The sequence below is a fragment of the Leopardus geoffroyi genome, chromosome B1 (genome assembly GCF_018350155.1).
Source record: "Leopardus geoffroyi isolate Oge1 chromosome B1, O.geoffroyi_Oge1_pat1.0, whole genome shotgun sequence".
Taxonomy (NCBI): Eukaryota; Metazoa; Chordata; class Mammalia; order Carnivora; family Felidae; genus Leopardus; species Leopardus geoffroyi.
Window position 1 is genome coordinate 20,950,447 of NC_059327.1, and position 22,968 is coordinate 20,973,414.

The 22,968-nt window shown below is 37.5% G+C and overlaps 2 protein-coding genes across 9 annotated transcripts in view; one reads left to right on the plus strand and one right to left on the minus strand.

Annotated features, from left to right (window-relative positions):
• The window catches only part of VPS37A (VPS37A subunit of ESCRT-I), a 45,596-nt gene extending 42,801 nt beyond the window's left edge, over window positions 1–2,795 (minus strand). The window contains exon 1 of one of the 2 annotated variants that reach the window (XM_045454920.1): window positions 2,431–2,795. In XM_045454920.1, the coding sequence (XP_045310876.1) occupies window positions 2,431–2,555 (125 nt within the window). In that variant the 5' untranslated portion in view covers window positions 2,556–2,795. The remainder of the gene's footprint in view (window positions 1–2,430) is intronic. The other variant, XM_045454926.1, reaches the window with a different exon arrangement.
• Window positions 2,796–2,991: 196 nt separating this feature from the next.
• Window positions 2,992–21,079, plus strand: CNOT7 (CCR4-NOT transcription complex subunit 7). 7 transcript variants are annotated; one of them, XM_045454953.1, is made up of 7 exons: window positions 2,992–3,101; window positions 4,645–4,859; window positions 6,695–6,888; window positions 12,162–12,323; window positions 15,235–15,379; window positions 17,689–17,799; window positions 19,365–21,079. In XM_045454953.1, exons 2-7 carry the CDS (start codon window positions 4,743–4,745, stop codon window positions 19,491–19,493), a joined length of 858 nt encoding a protein of 285 aa, XP_045310909.1. In that variant the 5' UTR covers window positions 2,992–3,101; window positions 4,645–4,742; the 3' UTR covers window positions 19,494–21,079. The 7 variants fall into 7 exon arrangements, with proteins under 7 accessions (XP_045310909.1, XP_045310945.1, XP_045310936.1 ...); XM_045454959.1 differs by lacking the exon at window positions 2,992–3,101 and adding an exon at window positions 3,325–3,599; XM_045454970.1 differs by lacking the exon at window positions 2,992–3,101 and adding an exon at window positions 3,378–3,401.
• Window positions 21,080–22,968: the final 1,889 nt, after the last annotated feature.

Genomic DNA, 22,968 nt, shown 5'->3' on the forward strand with positions numbered 1-22,968 from the left:
CATTTGCCCTGACTTACCAGTAAGATTAACATGAGGAAATACACATAAAATGCAGCTAAACTTTAGGAGAGGCCTGAGAAAGATGAGGTAAAAATTTCCTAAAGTACCTAAAAAAGGAGTTTACATTCATTTAAGGAAGGGAATCAAACAGACTATTTCCTGAAATGGAATTTTTTTAATTGTAAGGAGTTAAAAAAGAAGGTAAGAGTTGGAAGGTGTAAGAAAGAATGGGGTTATTGAGGAGGGCAGAAGCTGGATACTTTCCTTGCTAGGAAAGAGCTGCTGACCTTACATCTGAAGAAGGGATAGAGTACGAAACATTAGGGAAGTGGGCCTAATCTCGCATGCAACGAGATATTGATATTCGTAATTTAGGAAGCTTTTGTGTTATTCATTAAAATATCATCTGAGATACTCTTTCAACTTTTGCAGAGGGCACCTTCAGATTCACCAATCACAGTGTCTTAATGAACAAAAATCTTTATAAGTTGCAGTATTAAATTTGGCTACTGAAGTGACATATTGTCATATACTGCATAGATAGATCATTTTCACCAACTAGCTTTAAAATGTATGTATGAGTTCAAATGGCAGATTTAACAAGAACAGATGGATGACATTTTTTTCTGGCACTGTACTATTCTCTGAAAACTGGAAATACGTGACCTAATCGTCCCCAGAATTATCCTAGTTTATAAATGTGAAATATTTCAATAAAACGAAACTACAAGTATTTTTATAAAAGAACTTAAAAGCTTAAGCCAATTCCAGAACTCCTTAGATTAGCAAATCTTATTTTAGAATGTCACCTTATTTGGGAGACCAAAAAAACCCACAAGAAAGTTCAGATCAGTTACTTCCCTTATTTACTACCTTTAGCAGCAAGAGGCTTTAGAGTATTTAAAAAAGTCAACGCCAACCTCAAAGAATAAAAATTTGCCAGCAGGGAGAATATTCAACGGTATCTATTAAAGACTTTAAAGTAATTAATTCCAAGGTGTGGTTCTACTGTTTTAGCAATAGTAGTACTGGTTCAGTATATAGACAGTCTTCCAATGTGATACTAAGAAGACAAGCTTTAGTTATGTTCCTTCAAAATGAGTCAACTTATTTTATAAGCATATCTTGTAACAGTAGCTCTTACAGGTTAAGACAGAACACGAAAATAAGGCTGATTTGAAAAAAAAATTAAGACTGATTTTTAAGAACTCTGTGACAAAGCCACCACTCAAACAAATGGCATGACACTCTCTTCTGTTCAATACCATATATTTTCACCTTTTGAAAGTTCTCAACAAGCAGAACAATTGAGACAAAGAACTGAGAAACATCTGAAGTTCAATCAGCAATAGCCCTTAATTTAGCCATACTAATTTTGCTGTGAATTTTTCTTTTAACAACGTATTTAATTTAAAACTACTCTACACTGTAACTTCCTTGCTTGGGAAAAATTATTAGAGTAACAGGAAAAATGGCCCTTAAGAGCTCATTCAACAGGAATTAATTTTATGGCCTCATATATTTTTTAAATGCATGAAAAGTCCATTTAAAGAAGACTTGGGTTTGACTGATGTTGGCATCTTTACATTAAAAGACATGTTGTGACACTGTTCAGTAACGAAACTTGCATAATTCATATAAAGAGGCAGTTCCAAATTTTGTAAGCCATTAGAGGCCACAAACATTTGCAAAAGGCTGAAGTTTACAGTAAAAACCTCTGAAATAATTTGAATTGCAATATATTTCTAAACTGACCATGCTGAAATGACAAACTCGTAAGAAGACAACAAATTAACATGAATAGAAGGCAATTCCTGAGTGTGGGAGCAAGAATAATAAAGTGACAAATGGAGACTGGAAGTTTGTCAAATTGGGGGAGGCTGTGGGAAGAGGGTAAATCTCAACGACTTAGGACGATCGAGTTTGTCATTCCCAGCCGAAAAGAACTCACTAATAAAACCTTTGGTTTCTCTTTCCTTTTGTTACTTTTTTTTTTCCTCCAAAAACTTTTACACTCTGTGAAACCTGGAGATTACTCTTATTTTTAGCCAAGTAGAGTACTTTGACAATTCTGCCAACGTGGCAATCAGATGGGCAAGGGGAAAAGCTAGTGAGGAAGCAAAGAAAGGGATACTAGTTACAGAACATAAGACAGATTAAAGCCAGCAGTGATGTGTCAGGAGGGATGAGTAAGTCGGAATTGGAAGGGCTGAGCCGTGGTGAGGCAAGAGAGAGCAAGAAAGGGTCCAGAAGGAAATCCTGAACATGGGTCAGGGATAGGAGAGCAAGGGGGTGACTCAGGACAAAGGGGAATAGGTCAAAAGGAGGCAGCTGGCGGGCAGTAGGCCTGAGGAGCTGTGAGTGTGGCGAGGACCAGCCCACCCTCCCGCCCTACTTTCTCCTCCGGTCGGCGAGGCAGCGACCAGTCACCTGGAGTGTGAATTCCGGAGGGACTCTATGAGGCGCTGCTTCTGCTGCTGGAGGCTGGTGAGGCCACCGGGGGACCCAGCTGCGGAGGAGGAAGCGCTCTTGGTCAGGGGAAAGAGCCAGCTCATCCTCCACGGGTCCCCGGGCCCGAGGCCCTAGACGGCTCTGGCCTGCTTTCTCCCAGCTGCTCAACCCGGCGGTTCCCCAGCGGCAGGAGGAGCAGTCCGAGACGCCCGAGTCCCAAGTACCGGGCGGCCGCGTCTTCTCCTAAGCAAGCGAGCTGAGGGGTCCTTGCGTCCTGAGCGAACCACTATGACTGTGGGCAGCTAGAGGAAAGTAGCCGCCCGGGACAAGCAGCGCTACCTTCACGGTCCAGACACCCAAACCAATCGGCCCGGCAGCCCGACCGCTCGGTGCTCCACCACCCCTGCTTCCGTCACCAGCGTGCTCCGCCCCCTTTGCGTGGCGCGTCATCACCTAGCGCCCCCGCCAGGACGTGCGAGAAGCGACGGCGCAGCACGGAGCGACGCAGCCCCGGCTCCCCTTTCCCCCTTGCTGGGCGCGAGGTGTCTATGGGGCACCCGCTGCTGCCGCCGCTACCGCCACCGCCACCGCCGCTGGTTGCTGTCTCTATGGCGAGGAGGAGGAGGAGGAGCGCGAGCTCAGCGACACAAGTAGATCTTGCGTCTGCCGGGGGGAGGGGCGGATTGGGGAAGTCGAAAGGGGGCGGGAACGATGAACCGGAGAGGGTGAGAGATGGCGCCAGCTGGAACGCAGCAGGCGAAGGAAAGAGCTAGGCGGCGGGTGGAAGGGGGCAGGGTAACGGACTGAGGGTATGTCAAGGGGGTGGCGCGGGGTGATGACGTAAAGGCTTTGTACCTGGGGCTTCGACGCTGTTGGACGGAAATTGGGAGTGGAGGGCGGTGGCCTAGATCCTCAGCTCCTCGTATTTCTTCTCGCAACAGTTCTTTGGAGTCAGTCTGGCTCCAGTAAATGGTTATCAAGCACCTTCACACTGGCCCTCTGCCAGGGAAGAGAGTTATCTATGACTTGAATGCCTCTGTGCTGTTCTCTCGTTTCTTTGGGAGGCTGCAGTACGGAGATTCTATCCAGTAATGAGAAGGCCTCTGGTGCCTCCTCGGGGCTTCTGGAATTGTTGTAGAGAGAGAGAGGTGGAGAAAGCATTGTTAAGCCACAGGGTCTTGCTGAAGTGTGTGTGTGTGTGGGTGTGGGTGTGGGTGTGTGGCTGGCTGGGTGTGTGTGTTTAGCGGAGGGGGAGGGTAATATAGGAGCGGGGGTTCCCTGGATCTTTACTTTCTGTTCTTGCAGCAGTCCAGGTTACATTTGTGACTGAAGTGTTGGCGGGGGTGGGGGGGGCGATCATAATTCCCTTTCTTACCCTTGTTTGTTAGGATTTTTCAAACTACTGTGAAAAAATTAACGAGCATTTGTAATTTTCCTGTCCCAAAATCAAAATGTTGGTCTGTACTCTATCATTATGTACCGTGATACTGTGTTTATGGACCAAAAACGTGAGATGTGTGTTTGGTAACCAGGGAAAAAAAATGCTGTGGTTTTAGGAAATTAGAAACAATTTGAAATGCATATTGTCTATTTTTCCCTCTCTTTTTCCTTCCTGTAGTTATGGACATTCAAATAGTTTCTGTGGCTGTTAGTTATTTTTCAGATAGATTTTGTTTGTTTTCGTTGTTGTTGGTTTACTAAAAAGTCCCTTCCAATCTGACTTGAATAAATGCCAGTAAAATAGATTTTGTGATCAAATCGGATTTTGAATGTTCTATTAGTGAGTAAAAGCAAACACTACAGTTTTCCTAGTGACATCTGATCTTCTCACATGTGTATCAGTATTTAGCTTTTCATTTTTTATCTGGAAATGGATGTCTTTATAAAATTTTATCCAGGGAGTGAGTTGAATTCAAAGCAGTCTTCAATTAATGGAAAGTTTTTAAAAATGATTGGTATGTAGACATAAAAAAATACTGTTTTTACTTAATATTGATATTAGAACCAGAAAACCTATGTTGTGGTTCTTTTTTCCTTACCGTTATGTGCTTTTAGACAAGTCACTTCCCAAACTGATTTACATATGAGTCAAAGACTTCGAATAAATAATCTTTTAGATTTGTATCAACTCAATTAGTCTGTGATTCAGATTTCTGATATTGCTGGTTTTTATTTTGGTTTTTATTTTGACAGGTACAAAAATAAAGGATACAGTATTTTGTGAAACAAACAAATCTTCAATCAAGTATAACATTTTGATGCTTGGCATCTAGACTTCTTGTGCCCTCACTATGCCAGCAGCAACTGTAGATCATAGCCAAAGAATTTGTGAAGTTTGGGCTTGCAACCTGGATGAAGAGATGAAGAAAATTCGTCAAGTTATCCGAAAATACAATTATGTTGCTATGGTATGCCTATGATCAAATCCTTAAAATGTTTCTTATAAGAGGGGAAGAGGGTTTTGAAAAGTCTTGAATTCAACCCATCTGGTTGATTTTTTTTTTTTTAGGGCTTAACTTAATTATAAAAAGAAATTTTGTCAATTTCGTCCAGCCAGATATCACCTGGAACACATCTGCAATGGGACAAATTGGGTTATTACTCATTGCAGTGAGGGAAAATGCATACCATTGCAACCATGGGACATTTGAGTAAGAGTGTTAGAAAAGACTTATAGGATTTGGGCTTGTGTCAGGTGGTTTTAAGGATTAAGGAAGCAGGGCCTTGCTCTGAATTGGATGCTGTTGGGAAGCTGGGATAATTTTGTGACAGGGTATCTTAATAAGGCCAGACTAGGATGAGAGAAGACTAGAGTGAGACTAAAGCTATAAAGAAGCAGCGGTTACTTATATTAGCCAAGGTAGAAGAATGTTTGATCAGTTTTGTGGTTTGGACAATGTTTATGTTTTTGTCTGTGTTCAGTCATGATTAGAGTGGTCTTGTCTGGTGTTAAAGTGTGAAACTGTTTATATTCGGCAGAACAGTAGAACCTAGCTGTGAGTGCCAGTTCAGCTCCTAGCAACACTAAGGCTAACTGATAATACCAGATGAGCACCGAACTCAAAAGCTTGGGAGCTCCTGCATGTCTTTCTGAAAAAAAAAAAAAAAAAAGATCTCCCAGTGAAATATTATTGACCTGTGGTTTTTTCTTGTTCTTGTTGTTTGAATCATCATTGGAGTTGCATGAACACACTGTGCTATTAAGCATCTCTGCTTTTGCATTTATTATTCAATCTACCTAGACCGTCTATTCAGTTAGTTTTGCTGCTTTACTACTGTATCTTGTCCATATGTTATTGTACTGTTTTCTAGATTGTAAGTTCTGTGAACAATGGGTTATTCTCTTAGTCATCCTCACGACACACACAGCATAACACACAGCGTCCAGTAAAGTGGTTGTTGAGTTGGACTAAATTTAGAGAGGTTTTAATTTCTTTACTGTTTCTTAGGGACTTGATATTCAGATTTTTTCTTAGGTTTTCAGTTTGAGTTTTAAAACTAAAGTGATGTATGATAGTATCCTCTTCTCAGTATTTTTAATGCAAATAAATGCGTTTGTGTGTGTAGGGGCAGGTTGACTGGTAAAAAAACAAATATTTGAGTGAACACATATAACCTATTTAATAAAGGTGTATTTACCCATAATTAGAAATGGGTTTTTTTTTTTTTTAAGTCCCACAAAATAGAGACATGATAACATTCTACAAGAATAAGTGGCTATCATGCAGTTTTTGATGACATGCTTCCCTAGAGTATAAAGACGGAGTACTGTCTTAGCCCAAGAAGTGACAGGGTTTTGGTGCTTAGACAAACCTTGTCTGAGAGAAACAATTGGAGAGTATGATGAATTTTCCATTTTTATTAACCAGTTCTTTATTGATTTTAATGCTAGCATTCTGTGGGCATAGTTTCACATACCCCTTGAAAAACATGAATGTATGATTTTTCCCCTTTCTTTGGGAATAGAGTACTTGGTTGCGTTTAGCATTCATATCTTATACATAGTAATTTTTTATGGATGTGATATTTAATATTTAAAAAAGCCATTAAATTTGTAGAGTTTTATGGTTTTAAAAAGTAACAATTTTCATAGTTAAAAGGTAATTTGTAATTGAATATGAATGTATAGAATATTCTCTAGAATGGGATTCTTTGACTTGTACCAAAAATGATTTATTCTAACAATCTGTGGATTGTGGTTTTGACCATTTAGTAAATAATGAATCTTAAAACTATTTTACAGGATACCGAGTTTCCAGGTGTGGTTGCGAGACCTATTGGAGAATTCAGGAGCAATGCTGACTATCAGTACCAACTATTGCGATGTAATGTAGACTTGTTAAAGATAATTCAGCTAGGACTGACATTTATGAATGAGCAAGGAGAATACCCTCCAGGAACTTCAACTTGGCAGTTTAATTTTAAATTTAATTTGACGTAAGTGGGAAACAAATATAACCCAAACTTTTTTTAGCTTAATGGTAGAAATTGATTTCCCTCATGTATGGTGAATGAAATGCTAACTGAATTTGGCTCAGTTATCCTATAAATATTTAAAGCTTAAAATTCAAAAGATTAGATTTCTTTTTTTTTTTTTTTTTTTTTTTTCAACGTTTATTTATTTTTGGGACAGAGAGAGACAGAGCATGAACGGGGGAGGGGCAGAGAGAGAAGGAGACACAGAATCGGAAACAGGCTCCAGGCTCTGAGCCATCAGCCCAGAGCCTGACGCGGGGCTCGAACTCCCGGACCGCGAGATCGTGACCTGGCTGAGGTCGGACGCTTAACCGACTGCGCCACCCAGGCGCCCCCAAAAGATTAGATTTCTTATGGGATAAAAAAATTAGGATACAGGAGACTTAATATTCAAATACTTTGAATTATAGAGATGTTATTTGAAAAGTATGACTACCACTTTTTTTGAAATTTGGAAAACCTTGGGTATTGAACATACTTCTTGATAGAAAAAATAACGTTGCATTAGTTTTACTTTTAAACTTTGTGTGCAGTTTGAAATGTATATCTTTGTTGTAGTGGTTATCCCTGTGAAGAGATTTTTATTACAGTCAAACTCCAGTTTATGAATTGATTACATGTTAAAAGTAGTAAGACATTTCTTGGAAACTTGGGTGCATTTTCCGGTGAAATCAGTGTTATATAATATAGTCCCAGATCAGCCCAAAAAAACCTCTTGTAGCTTACCTATTGGAGAGAGAAAGGTATCCTTGAACTTGGTATTTCTTTCAGAAACAGTTCAGAATCTGCAGTATTCTGAATCTAGAATCTGAACTGACTCAAGACTTAGGTTAAAACCCAGTTTCCTTACTTGTAGTACTTCTGTATCATTTGTAAGAGTAGTCTTGATAGCTTAGGGAAGTTTAGAGTGGTGTTGGGTGAGGGCAGATTGTTTACAAACTTAGTGTGAGGTGGGGAAATGTTTAATATGTTCTTACTAAGTTATGATACTCTAGCATATCCTTCTGTTTGACAGCTTGTACTTGTGTAATATGATCTTACATCTGGTTTAAAAAATAGTAAAAGAAGCTGTGGGACATTTAATGGTAGTGCCAGTGTAAGAACCTCCCATTGTCTGTACAATAATCTGATAGTTAGCATATCAGATCTAAAAAGCAGGGCTGGTGATTTTAGAGAGTAGGGTCAGTGGTATACTATGACTTCTAATTACATAATGTTTAGCTTCACTCTTTGTTTTACTTTGTTGGATTTCATAATGTATGCCAGAACCTTCTCAAGGGTAAAAAGTACTCCTGTCTATTCAAACTGGTAATAATCTTTTATAAGTACTACAAAAGATAACTGTTTTTAAAATTAGTTCTTAGCCATTTCATTTGTTCCATGTTACTTTTTCCCCAAGCTGATCATTAGGACATTGTTTTTTAACTAAGTTATTGTTGTGATGCAAATACATGAGTAGGAAGTAACCCTTCCCTGTCTTAATTTTGGTAAAATTGACATTTTCCTTTTTTAAAAAAATTTTTTTTTTTTCAACGTTTATTTATTTTTGGGACAGAGAGAGACAGAGCATGAACAGGGGAGGGGCAGAGAGAGGGAGACACAGAATCGGAAACAGACTCCAGGCTCTGAGCCATCAGCCCAGAGCCCGACGCGGGGCTCGAACTCAAGGACCGTGAGATCGTGACCTGGCTGAAGTCGGACGCTTAACCGACTGCGCCACCCAGGCGCCCCAACATTTTCCTTTTTTAGAAACATCGTTGTCATAATAACAACTGACTTATTGCAATCTTTGAAGGACTTTTTTTCTTATACAGAGAGGGCTGCTTGTTACCAAATTTATACTAATTTATTCCATTTATACTAATGTTAATGTCTGAGAAGAAGTTTAAGGAGAAGAATATACTGAATCATGTTATTTAAGTAGAACCGATTAATTGGAAGGTAAACCTGGGACTACCTAATGTGGAGATAGAGTACCATGAATAGAATCTTGGATATTTTAAAGAAAGATGAAAATTGACTTTTTTATTGAGTGCCTAGATGTGTCAGCTGTGCTAGGCATCAGGGATATAGTGTTGAGGAAAGTTGCTTGTGGTCTTTATAACTTAGCGTTCCTGTAACTTGGCTGTCTGCTCTCCACCTGCCAAAGTCTGAGAGTCAGAATTGTTAGATAATGATCAGTGTATGGGAATTCTCTCCAAACTGAATTTGGAGTTGATACGTAGAATGACAAATGAAATGAGATACTGACGAGCTGTGCAGAAGAAAAGCTCTCTCAAAGGAGATGGGAACGAATTTCTAAAAAGTCATCAATTTGATGGTTATGGTAATTCTTGGTATTTGAGAGAATCATTTTAATAGTGTAGTAGAGGTTATAGGAGATTGTGGGTTCAGTGGTAACAGAAAGGAAGGTGATAATTCATTTAAGGAAAGTGGCAGTGAAAAGGACAAATAGAGACCACCGTAAGTAGACAGGACAGCAGAATCAAACAGGGTGGTTTTGATTTTGTTTGACAGATAGAGCACAGGCATTTGAAGGCTAAAGAGCAGTTGTCAGCTGTGGACATGTAGGCTCTTCCTAGTGTCTTTCAGGTAGCCTTTGCAGATTTTTGGAGCATATTATGTGTTCTTGGTTTGAGTTCATTAAATATTAAGTTAATAACCCTCTGTGTACTTGTGACAATCTGTATTCTAGTTTGCCTTTGCTCGTTTTAGTGTAAGCTTAAATATTAAAGTATGCATGTTTTAAAATGTAAAATACATGTTGAACCAGGAATGATTGAGGTTGGAAGGCATTTCCAAATTGAATCTTTAATCTGCTGTGTTTAAAATTGTGAATTTGTGTAGTAGGTTAAGTTTATACTTGTAGGTATGTCAAAAAAGTAGGGGCACCTGGTTTGCTCAGTCAGTGGAGGATGTGACTCTTGATCTCGGAGTCATGAGTTCAAGCCCCACGTTGAGCATGGAACCTGCTCTGAAAAAATGGTGAAAAGATATATATTTATTAAATTTAACATACCTAGTTAAGTTAGTTTCTGTTTTTAGGATATTATTTGAGATGAGTAGCCTTGTATCTGCTTTTTGGGAAAGCATTTTTTAGAGATTTGTACGTGACTTTTCATTCCTGTTCAGTTATTAAAACTGGCTATTTTGCCACCTTGACTTTGATAGTGTTAGGAGAAATGACATTACTGTTCATTGTTGTTCTGAACAGATTGCTGTAATCAGTAAGCCAACCCTGCACCTGCAGCAGTTCTTACAGTTTTGACTAGACTGTATTTTAACTACTTTTTTGAGATTTGCATATTTTAATATTTTTCTACGCTTACTGGGATTTTTGAGGGTGGGGAATGATTTCAAAACTTGAAATGGATACTGTGGGAAAGGGACAGTCTGTTGATTTGGAGAATTGAGTTGTAGCAATTATGAAGCTTCCCTTACCAACAAGAAATTTTCTTCATCCTATTTAGAGATTTATTAGCCTACCTGTATGGAGCTTCCAGCTTTCTCTCTAATGAGTTGGGCATTATAAAACATAAAATTGGTTCCAAATTTTAAAATATTTATCCAAAGAAATTAAATGACAGTACATTAACTTAATCTGAGTTATGTGAATTATACAGAAAAAAAGAGATGATTTTGGTTGGTTATAATTTGCTAAAGCATGCCTCTCCTTGCAAGTGTCAGAGGTTGATGAGTGGGATGTTAGTTGTTTAGAGTACGTATATATATTTTTTAGGATTATTTTTTATTTACTTATTCTGAGAGCACCCATGCGAGTGCAGGGAGGGGCAGAGAGAGAGGATCCCAAGCAGGCTCCGTGCTGTCAGCACAGAGCCCGACTTAGGGCTCAGTCCCATGAACCATGAGATCGTGACTTGAGCTGAAACCAAGATTTGGATTCGTAACTGATGGAGCCACCAAGGCTCCCCAAGGTACACATTTTTAGTGTAGTAAGGCCAATAATATCTGTTGTTTAATGAAAAAAGTTTGTGGTAGATTTATTCAGATAGAAATTTTGACATAAAGTGATGATCGCGGTTCCCCTCTGTTTTAAATGTTTCAGTGACTATTTTTGCTATTTTTTAAACATGTTTATATTAAGGTATAGTTCACATACAATGATACACTGATTGCAGGTGCATAATGTAGTGATTTGACAATTCTGTCAGCACAGTAAGTGTAGTTACCGTCTGTCATCTGTACACATTTTGTTGTGTTATTTTTCAAAGACATTTAGAAGCAAACTGATTTCTACAGAATAGACCATAAGAATACTTTTCACCTAAGTGTAATGTTTTGTGTTTTTTTTTTTGGGGGGGGTGGGGGGTTAGTTTTCTTAAAGCTTTTAATAAAGTGATAGAAACCAGTATTCTTGCAACTAAAAAATAAATAAAAATTTAGTGGGCATTGCACAAAATACTTTTCATGTATTTTCCGAAACCTGTACCTTTGTTTTGATCCTTTAACATTTTGGATATGTATGTGTTCGTACTTAGAAATTAGAGATTTCTTCTTGGCTTAAGTAAAATCTTGAAGGATTGGTTTATATTTAGATTTCCTGGCTTGATTTTTGGAAGGTAATTTTCTAGGATTAAGATTGTTAGAAGAAATTATTGCTGTTACAGCAAAGCCTTTCATTTTAAATCTTTTACTGGTTGTTGGAGCCGTTTGAATGGCTCATCATTAGTGAGGGAAGGGATCTCCTTTTTCTTTCCGTTGGAATGTAGTTTTAACTTAGCCACATCGGATATTTTCCTCTTGGTCTCCTTTCTGGTGCTGCTGGGAGCATGGGAGATGGATATAGGCTGTCACCCCTGTGGCTACAGCTCCATCTGGCAGCAATAAAAAAGGCTGCTGAGACTGAAAGCCCCTGAAAAGAACATGTCTTTTACTTTGAGTGGTAGCCCCTGGTGAGTAGAAGATCTTTTTTTTCAAACTCAGTTAAATTTATTTAACTTGTGAAAGGCTAGTGAAATTGAGCTGTAGTGAAGATTAAAATCTCCCCCTTGGACTGTTCTGAATGAGGCTTTACTGAATACTTTTCTAAAATAATAATCTTTACATTTAAATTGCATTTTCCTTCATATCTGTGAAGCACTGGAATAATTGGACCCAAGCCAATCTTCTATTTTGTTCTTTCTGGTCCCATAGCTGTTGGATGTAAGTGGGAGAAAACCAGTTTGTTTGAAGAATGGCACTTTTGAAGGTTGTCTTTCTTTTTCTCCTGCCAGGGAGGACATGTATGCCCAGGACTCTATAGAGCTACTAACAACATCTGGCATCCAGTTTAAAAAACATGAGGAGGAAGGAATTGAGACCCAGTACTTCGCAGAACTTCTTATGACATCGGGAGTGGTCCTCTGCGAAGGGGTCAAATGGTTATCATTTCATAGGTAAAAAGATTGCACTGAAAATGGCATTTGTGTTTGCATTTCCTAGCTGCTTCACACCTGGTGTGGGTCACTGTTTCAGCAATTTCAGGCTTAATACCACAAGGAATTGGCTGCCACATAGCAGTCTCCTCTTTTAAGAAGCTAATGTTGGTCTCCTTAAGGTTTAATGTAAAGATACATGATTCATTTTTGCCTATGAGAGCGACGGTATGGCATAGTGGAAAGAGTAAGGCTGGAAAAGTAGATCTTGGTTTAAATCCAGCAGTGCCATTTGGAATCAGTGTTACCAAGAGTTATTTAACATTTCTGAGCCTTAGAATAAAACCATTCCTGGGGCGCCTGGGTGGCTCAGTTGGTTGAGCATCCGATTTCGGCTCAGGTCATCTCATGGCTTGTGGGTTCGAGCCCCACATTGGGCTCTCTGCTGACAGCTTCGGATTCTGTATCTCCCTCTCTCTCCCTGCCCCTTCCCCTGCTCACGCTCTGTCTCTCTCCTCAGAAGCAAATAAACATTAAAAAAATTAAAGAACAAAACCACTTGTTAAAAAAATATTTAATGCTTACCAGACCAGTGCCAAGCACAGTGATGTAAAATTCTAGGAATTAAGCTGTGAATAAAACAGACCAAAATCCTCATCCTCATGAAGTTTATATTCTGATGGGAGTTGGCAATTTGTTAAAATGAAGAAATTTATATTGTGGTTTGTTAGATGTTAATAAGTGCTATGAAGAAAAAAGTGAAGAGAATGCTAGGGGTGGGTGGGTGTGGTGGATTTTAATTTTTTTTTCAAATAGAGTGATCAGTAAGACATCACCTAGATAAATATCTTGTTTTAATGATCAATAATAACATATTTTGAGCATCTGGTAAAAAGCTTTGCACACAGTAAATTCTCAATAAATGGTCATTTTTAATTCTTTGTTATTATAAAACTGGATTGTTGAAGAGAATTTCTAGGAAGGGAATTAGTTCATTTTGTACAAACAGACTTCCAGATAAGACAAAGAGTTTTCCTATCTAGGTGAACTAAATTAAACTGGAAGCCAAGGAGTAAAAGTGGCCTTGGGAATGATTTTCTTTGACTTTAGCTATGTCTTTAAAAAGGATTGTATTATGCAGACATTAATATTCTTACGTTGGGTTCATTTCACACATATTTTTAAAAAGTCAGAGTCTCCTGTGTGCTTTAGAATTTCTAGCTCTGGTTTGTGTGGAATGACTTTGGTGAAGGAGTATTCATATTGTAAACTCTGCTATAGTACTAAGCAGTAATTTTTGAGTTGGGGGTATTGAACATGCCATTTCTCACCTGTTCTCTCTTCTCTCTTCTCCATTTGAGCCTCTACCTCGGGAGACCAGACCCAAGTCTTTGTTAATTTGAGGAATGTTTTTTCAGTTCTTTTTTTTTTTACTTTTATGGTCATGACTAGAAAGCATCATCATGTCCTTTTGCTGTATATGATCTATTCTTTGATTCAAAAAGTACTCTGAGAAAATACTGTGTGTTAGACAGTAGGGATATTGAAATGAACAAAACCAGAAAGGGTTCATGTCTTCTTAGAGTGTGGAGTCTAAATTAGACTCTGGTATTTGTCAAGATTTTATTCTAAATGTCATTAACTGTTTTCTTCACATTCTAGCCTATTTCTAGGAGATAAAAACTAGTTAAGAAATTTATAAATTCCAAATTTTAATAGAATCTTTTACTAGCAGTAAACAAATGCTATATTGACTTATATTTAGTTAGATAGCTGTTACTTCCTTGCCAATTACCAGAAATGTAAAGGTTTCTGCTGTTGGTATTCATTAGTGGTCTTCAGTGGTAAAACTTCCTTCTTTTATTATTAGAAATAATTCTGAACATTAAATAGAAATTTTATTTGTATCCCTCCAAAAGATATGTTAATAGCATCTCTTATCAAATATTTAGTGAGTTCCAACTAAGTGAAATAAAAGATTTTTTAAAGATATATTTTAAAATGTGATTCCTACCAGACAGGTGGAAAACACAATACATGTATTTTAAAGGGTAGTACGAGAAAACAATCTGTATAAGAAATCACAGGGAGCTAGTCTCTTCAGGGAAGGCATCCTGTAAGAGGTCCTTGAAGAAAAGGTAGACAGGGCAAAAAGGGTGTGTAATTGTGGCACAGGAATGTAGGGAGATACAAAGCTGTGGAAAAAGTTAAACAGTTGAGATAGGAGATCTTGATTGAAAATGTGGGAGTTGGTATTTTATTCTTTGGATAACCGTTCTCAGTGTTTACTACTTTTACTTCTTCCATCTGCAGCATTTCCCTTATTTTATCTTGAGGAGTCATAATGAGATAGGAACAGAATTTTGAGGGAAGAGGTTGATTGATGAAGGCACTTAAGGAAATAAGATATTTCATTAGGGAATTACTCTTTGGATTTTTAAGTATATGACCTCTTTATGTAAAATATGGGAAGATTTGTAATCTTTTTGCCAGTTCTGCTACCTTTTGACCTTTTTAGCCAGGTTTCCATTCATCTTTATTTTTCCAGTTCCCTAGTTACTTAAATTTTTTTGAGACATCCATGGGTGGTTTGATACCCTTCTAAAAGAATTCTCCTTTCAGAGGTCATCAGATTGTAATCTAGTGACTGCAGGCTCGGGATGCTAGTATAGATCTGTGTATTGATATCTCTGAATGAAAGTGACATGTTCTTATTACTGTTGGTAAGATGATGGTATTTTCCTATTACCATTATAAACGTATCTGTTATTCTTGTGTGCATTTTTAAATTTTTTTGGTTGATTCCAAAAAAAATTTTGGTTGATTTTTGAATACAGTTGTGACTCATTTAAAATTTGTATTCGGAAAAAAAATTATTTTTCTTCATCTCTGGTATTTACGTGCCTCTGTTCTGTATTTAACCCTTTTGTAGTGGTTATGACTTTGGCTATTTAATCAAAATCCTGACCAACTCTAACTTGCCTGAAGAAGAACTTGACTTCTTTGAGATCCTTCGATTATTTTTTCCTGTCATATATGATGTGAAGTACCTCATGAAGAGCTGCAAAAATCTCAAAGTAAGGTTTCAAGTGGCTTTACCTGTAACTCACACACTATTTAGACCAAGTGACTGATAAATGAGATCCTAGCCTGGGATGTTTTTAGCCATATTTTAAGTTTTGAAGTGCAATTACATTATCTTGTCATTTGATTCTATTTGTTGCATAAATAATTCATAAGAAATCCCTTTTCAGAGCTTCAGTATACGGGCAGAATAAGTTTTCAACAAAGTTCAAACCAAGAGTCAGGTTTTCATCATTGCCAGATTGAAAATCCTAACCTATGTGAAAATGTAAGGGCTAGTGAGTTCTCATGCACAAAAATGCAAGTTCTTACTGCCCAACATGCACATAATCTATCCATGCCAGATAAATCTGAGGTGGCCATCAACGTGCACCTGTAAATGTGACAGAGTTTTCCCTTCAGCTTGGAGAGAAATTATTTTGTTGCGTCTAGTCATAGGATCATGTTCCTAGGATTACTTTATGTGGCTAAAAAGGTCGTTTTTTTTGTTGTTTGTTTTTCCTGGTCCAAAAGATGTTAAGTTGTTAGTGGTAAGTGCTAGTAAATGTGTAGGTCCTGTCTAGACAGTAGCTTACATCCTGACCCTGCTGAACGTGTGTGTAATAATTTGTTACTTGTGAATAACTTCTTCCCAAAGGAGCATTTCTTTAATAAGTAGAAGTAGAAGTTCCTTCCATTTGGGAATGAACTTTATTTTGGGAATGGGCTTTATTTTTTTTCAGGGGTGTTTGTATTTAAGCTGCAACTGAAAAGCACATTTCGGTAAAGTGGTGGCTTCGTAGAACCTACGTGAAGGCTGATCACATTTTCTTACCAGGTTTTTAGAAGTGCAAATAAAGTTACACTTTTAGGAGATGGTAAAAACTTTCAGAGCTTTACTTTTAGCCAGAAAGAAATAAGTTAGGAACTGAGTAAGGAAACTTTGCTTTTGACAAGTGAACTCAAAATCAGAAGAAAAGTAGCCTTTTGGCCAAAGTTTGCTTCTTTTTTTACAGAATATGGCCTATAACTGGGGACATTTTTAAGGAAGGTTCCTTCATGTTTGTAGCACCCAAGAGCAGCAGAATTCTGTGCAGTTTGAAGAGACTTGCAGCTGTGACTCTAGTGAAGTTGCAGCAGGATAGCCTTATTGCTGTAGGAGCTCAGTCCACCCCCGAAAGTTGCTGAGAATCCATGGCCTCATGGCCATGTTCATTAATCTGGCTTTGGAAATTCTTTTTAAATGTTCATTAATCTGGCTTTGGAAATGCTTTTTAAAATTTGACGTATCTCTACAATGACACTTTTCAGGAACAGAATGAAATTATTGCTCACTGTGTGTACGATACTGGAAAAGTTCTGCACATAGCAGATAATTCTGAATATGCCCTACGTGAGCTGCTGTATTAAATTTAGGTTAACGACAAAGGTGCTTTTTGACCTCCGGTCAGCCTTGCTGAATGACCCTATTCTGTTGCCCTTCTAAGCAGCTGCTAATGATACCTAATCCTCATGTTATTTTTAAGCACAGAAGCAAGTCCCCTCTCTGCACGGCACTGTTTCACACTGTGAAACAGAGGAGGGTTAGTAGGAATTTGTGCTGCTTTTGTTGTCTGACCCGATCTTTCTTTCATTACTCTCCTCCTATTCTCCCCCCATTATTCTGCTTTCCTCTCTTCCTTCCTCTGTGCTTTTTCTCTTTTATTCTTTTTTCTCTTCTTTCTTTTCACTCTTTCTTTTTTAAGCCTGGCAATATTAACATAAGCAGATATTTAGCAGACCCTTCGAAGGACATAAAACTGCATGCTCTTCTTTTTCACAGAACCGTAATTAAACACTTAGTGAATTTTTAAGGATTTGGCTAGTTATAATAGCTTTCTTTTGTACAAATTATTTAGATGAAACTATTTAGAGATTGGTAAGATGCTTAAGAGAATTTGATAGGAGCTGCCGATGGTCAGTTTTCTATTGATGGATGGATTGACTGTGCAGGTACTTAATAAATGTCCCCCAGTATACCTGTTCCCTTGTATAGGATCTTCTCCCCCCATAGTTTCAGCAAAGTTACTTCCCTGTCACATGACTTAAAGCATATGATGAAGATAAATTTTCCCAATTAGGATCTCATTTTCTACTAAATCAGAAGTTTCCCCCATACTCAATGAATAATTTGTAATTCACAGTCTCTTTTTTCTAATCTTCATGAGGTCCATCTTTACATGCTAAAGTCCATTCCTATTTTGGTCAGTGTCTAAGTGATGTAATGTGTGAATTTGGGTATTGTACAGTTTCTGTTTTGACAGACAAGTTTTCTTTCTTCTAGGGTGGTTTACAGGAAGTTGCTGAACAGTTAGAGCTGGAACGGATAGGACCACAGCATCAAGCAGGATCTGATTCATTGCTCACAGGAATGGCCTTTTTCAAAATGAGAGAAGTATGAAGACATCAGTGCCTTTTTCTCAGTTGGTTGTTAGGTTGAGAACATTAAAAATCTTATGGCAAAAGTGTTTGGGCAATAAGTGTTATTAAATGAAGATACAATTAGAGGTACCATGGAAGTTGTGTCCACCACGCTTGAATGAAAGTATTCAAAAATAAGTCCTCTTGCAATGTAGTTCAGAATGAAATGAAAACAAATGAGTTCTTCATAGACTGGAAAATGAAACAATTTAAACTACTTTAGGAGTCATGTAGGTCCAACTATACTATTTCTTAGATGAGAAAACTGAAGCTAGAGGCTAGTAACTTTTGTCCAGAGTCTCACACACAATACTAGTGGGCAAACTCCAGCATTCTTTCTGTAGACCACATCAGTGCTGCTCTGCCGAGTCAAGGAGTCTATTCATTAGGTTTCCCCAGCATTGTCTTGTCCAGTAAAACACCATTTGCTTATGCCATTTTTCAGCACTTGGAGAATTTATAGGGTAGTGCTTATATAGTGCTTTTAGTAGACTGAGTCTGACAAGAGGTTCTGAATTCTCAGGTGGTTAAGTAAATCTGAAGTAGTTGTAGAATCAAAAATCGTAATTGAGCAGAGCCCTATAAGTGGCAACAGACAGACCAAAGCTAGGTATGGAAGAGTGGGATTGAATGAACCCAAGTCTACTCCTAGCTTATGTAATGAAGTGATCTACGCAGGTATACCTCACTGTAAATTAAATGCAAAGAAAAGAAAGTTTTCCTTTTTGCAAAATAGAACTGTAGAATTCTTTTGAGTATATCTTCTTAGACACTAAAGAATTGACTAAGAACTATTTGGAAATTTAAAACTTTTGTAGCAATGTGTTAATAATAGCGTAATAGTTGTTTGCCAAGTATTGACTCAGAAGTGATTTGGAATGTCTATTCGTGACAAGTAAATACTTTGTTTTGTACTTCTGCCCAGTGCTACATTAGGGAATTAAAACAACCTTTTGGATTTTCAGCTTCGCATTTTAGAAATACCTTAATGGTTCAGTGAATGGTGGATTCTCTGCTACTAATTTGTTATCTTTATTTTTCTTGGCTTGTTCAAGAATAGTAACCTAGTGTGAATGTTCAGATTTTACCGTCCAAAACATGTTTAGGGTTTGATTGTTTTCAGCCAACTCAGCCTTGTATGTAGACAAGGCTACTTGCCTGATGCCTAAACTTTTTCTCCTATCATTGGCTATATTCATTCATTTTCACTGTTAAATTGTTGAATGGAATAAAAATGCCTGCCGTTTTCCCGTGATGACAAATTCTCATTAAACTGGTCTAAATGTTAATAGGAAAGACACACATTTGATACATTTCTTTGTAATCTTTTTCTTTGGTTTCTTTTGAGCTCCGTACTTCTTGAGAACATTAGTCTTACTCATTGAATTTGAAATGTGTGGCCTCAAAGGAGCACCATAGGAAAGAGCTATCATTTTAGTTAATGAACAGTCAGTACTTACATTGCTGAAATATAAGTTACCAGTGGTACCTTTTGGTTAAAATTATCTTTTTTTTTTTTTCCCCAAAATTCCTTTTTAGATGTTCTTTGAAGATCATATTGATGATGCCAAATATTGTGGTCATTTGTATGGCCTTGGTTCTGGTTCATCCTATGTACAGAATGGCACAGGGAATGCATATGAAGAGGAAGCCAACAAGCAGTCATGACATGAAATAGTCCTTTTATTTTTATTTGAGCTACACACAAGCTTGGATATAGGTTTTATCTCTGGTTGAATCCCTTGAACGATAGATGATACTATTTTTTTTTTTTTCTTTCATAGCCCATTTTATTTTCTGCCTTCCAGTACTAGTATGACCATTCCTATCTCAGATCTTAATAACTAGAAAAGCATTCAGGTTAAATTTGGCCTTAATATACTTGTTAGCAGGCATGTGTGACAGAGAGTGGGGAAAGCTGCATCATATTGAGTATTTTGATAAACTTTACCTGCTTGGGCTTGGTTTGTTTTTCCCCCTTCGTAAATTAACTAGCACTGACTGTAATTTATTTCCCTGTTTCATGTCTCCCTTCCATTCTACAGGAGTTTTAGCTATTTTGAGATTGTGGACCATCAATTTTGCACTTTAGAGAGTGATTCTGACTCAAATCCTCTGTTTTATCAGAAATTTTGGCTTTTCTTGCTCTTAGCTGGAAAAATGACCATCTGCCAATCTTATACAGTATTTACTTGTTTTTGACCCATGGAAATAGCACATGTATTGTGCAAACGGTTGATTCAGCAAGACTACAGAAAAAAAAAAAAAAAGACAAAAAAACTACTGAGGAGCTTAGTAACTGCTGTTTCTGTACGTAGTGTTTCATCTTCCAAGCACATCTAGTGTCTTTCAGTGTCTCATTGGCATGTGTAGGCTGCTCTGACCGAAGAATTTTTCAAACCAGCTTTACACCCTTCAGGAACAATCCCTTGTGATTGGATATTTAGTGTCTGCCAGGAAACTGGTATCCAAGATATTGAAGCTGCAGTTATTTTATGATAGCACACTTCCCTTTGATCTGCTTCTTTTTATTCTGTCACTGTTTACCCTGTTTTTAATTTTTAAAAAATTGTATAGCCATGCTTAACGACACTCTTACTTTGTTGATTCCACAAATCAGTTTCTTTAAAGTCCAAAGATAGCAAGTCTTTAGGTATATTTTGTACCAGATTAAATTAGAAGAAAAAATTGTGCTTTCATAGTTGTTACAAAGATGAATAATGCAGAGATTTGGTGCACAACAACAAAATACAAAAATATATTCTATATATAAAGTCATATATATACATACACACATACGTACATATATATATGTACGTATGTGTGTATGTATATATATGGCTATATATAGCTAATAAAATGACCTGAGGAGTGTAATGCTTGTTTATTTTTTTGTGTATATCTTTGCAATCTATTTTATATATATTGACAAGAGAGACTGTGAAATATTTAGCCATGCAGAATATGTGACCAGACCAGAGCATGTGTAGGAAGACATTTTGGTAATCATTAACTCTGCCCTGAAATGATAGACTGCAAGTTACGATGTGTGTTATCTACATTTCAATCAGTAATACTAGCAAATTTCCACATGTTAGCCACATTGGTTTGTTTCCTTTGTACATTCTTTATTCATGATATTAAAATGCTGTAACTGGGTGGTCCTTTTTAAACAAAACGTTATTTGCAAAACAGAGGGTATTATTTGTTTTTAAAGCTTTTGTAAATAAAGGCTTCGGAAATGTTTTCTTATATATGTTGATGACTGGTGATTTTTAAAAATATTTGCGGGATTTTTTTTTTTTTTTTTTGAGCAACTGAACAGAACTCAGTAACTTCTTTATAGCTAATTATTAGTCTCTTACTTGAGCCTTCTGCAGTGCAACACTGTTGGCTTATTTATGAATACCTCAACTAGATGTTAAAATTCATATTTATCTCCTTTCCAAGAATGCATTTACTCTTATTCTGAAAGAGTACATTTGGTGTGATTTACTGTGGCTTCTTTTTAAAGCTGACACAATATAGCCGATAATCTGATGGGTTTCCTCTTATTTTGATCTTCACCTCTTTAAAAAAAAATAGGAATTACAAAGATTCCCTTTTGAATAGCCACATAGTTGCTGAATTTCAGAGTCTGTGTCAGTTTTGTTTATTGTCTCTTAAGAGGCAATGATATTTTATAACTTCTGTTATAAATCTAGCTCTTGGATATAAGATATTTGGCTGATAGTTTTGTAATGTTCCTGAGCTGTTAATTCTAGATTCCCCATTGTGTTAAATTCTGTTGGGGCAGGTCAGCAAACTGGCCTACAGGCCCAAACCAGCCTGCTGCCTGTGTTTCTATGGCCAGTGAGACGAGAATGGTTTTTACAGTTTTAAAATGGTTGGAAAAAAATCAAAAGATTAATACTTACTGACCTGTGAAAATTACATGAAGTTCAAATTTTAGTGTCCATAAATAGTTCTATCAGAATGCAGCCAGACTCATCACTTCTGCACTGTCTATGGCTACTTGTGCACTATAGTGGGAAGGTTGAGTAGCTGCTACAGAAACCGCTTATGGCATTCTCATCATTTCACATTCCTTCTTGGTAAGCTGATGGAGATCCGACGTGCCTTGTATATCTGTACAACAACAGTTTATTATTTCCTCTCTTACCCGTTCATAACCATCATGTCACAACAAGAAAATTGCACTTTGAATGATGTGCCTAGAAGGCACACTGGAGTGTGGATTATTTTACCTCATTATATGGGAAAATACTGTTTATTATGCAACGACACTGTAACTATGCTGAAAAATACAATATATGTTGACAAAACCACCCCAAGTACTCATCGCAACATACCCAACTACTGGGGAAGCAACAGAATTAGAAATTGTAAAATGGAATAGTTCACCACATCATGATTTCTTCACAAAAGTAAGAAATGAAAATGAGGCTATACCCAAAGTATGTTTATGACTGGCCCGGTTGTTAGTCAAACAAAGCTATTATTTTTTGAAGGCAGTAGCCCAAAGAAATGTGTCTAGAGAAAATTCACAGACTTAGCCTTTGGGAAAAACAGTTGGATGAAGAGTGAGGACACCGGGCACAACATCAACAGTTACTTATAAAATGACAAATGGTTTTGATATTTTTTTTCGGCTCTTAGGTCAGATGTTCTAGTACTTTACCGGCTATTATTCTTCATTTGAGAAATCAATGCTAAGTTTGATGTGACCAAAAAGTTTGTTTCTTTTAGTAGCCAGTGTGGAAATACAGGTGAGACTGTTTTCAAGGAAGTTGGGAAACCACTAAGTTGGTGCAACCTGAAATTTAAGATGTGACAGTAACTGTGAAATACGTAAAAATCTGCAGGAAACAGGAAAAGGTTTAGTTGGTCAAACTTGAGACCCTGTGAGAAAACGTAAAGCATTGTGGTTTGACAGGCACCCATTTCACTTCTGTCATGCGCGTTTGTTTCCTTTTCTTCTAAACAAGAATAAACACTGTTAGCTGGTGTCTCAGACCAGCGCAAAGACCCTGTGCAAAGAGAGTAAACTAAAAAATCATAGTTGAGCTCTACGTATGTAGACAGACTCTCCTCCAGGTGATTATAGCCATTCTAGGGCTCATCCATATCCTCTCCTTGCCTC

Excerpts from the sequence above, each read along its gene's own strand:
- CNOT7 (XM_045454953.1), top strand. The coding sequence starts at position 4,743 with ATGCCAGCAGCAACTGTAGATCATAGCCAAAGAATTTGTGAAGTTTGG. Across the intron at positions 4,860-6,694 it reads AATACAATTATGTTGCTATG|GATACCGAGTTTCCAGGTGT; the intron begins GTATGCCTATGA and ends ACTATTTTACAG. Across the intron at positions 17,800-19,364 it reads CCTTTTTCAAAATGAGAGAA|ATGTTCTTTGAAGATCATAT; the intron begins GTATGAAGACAT and ends ATTCCTTTTTAG.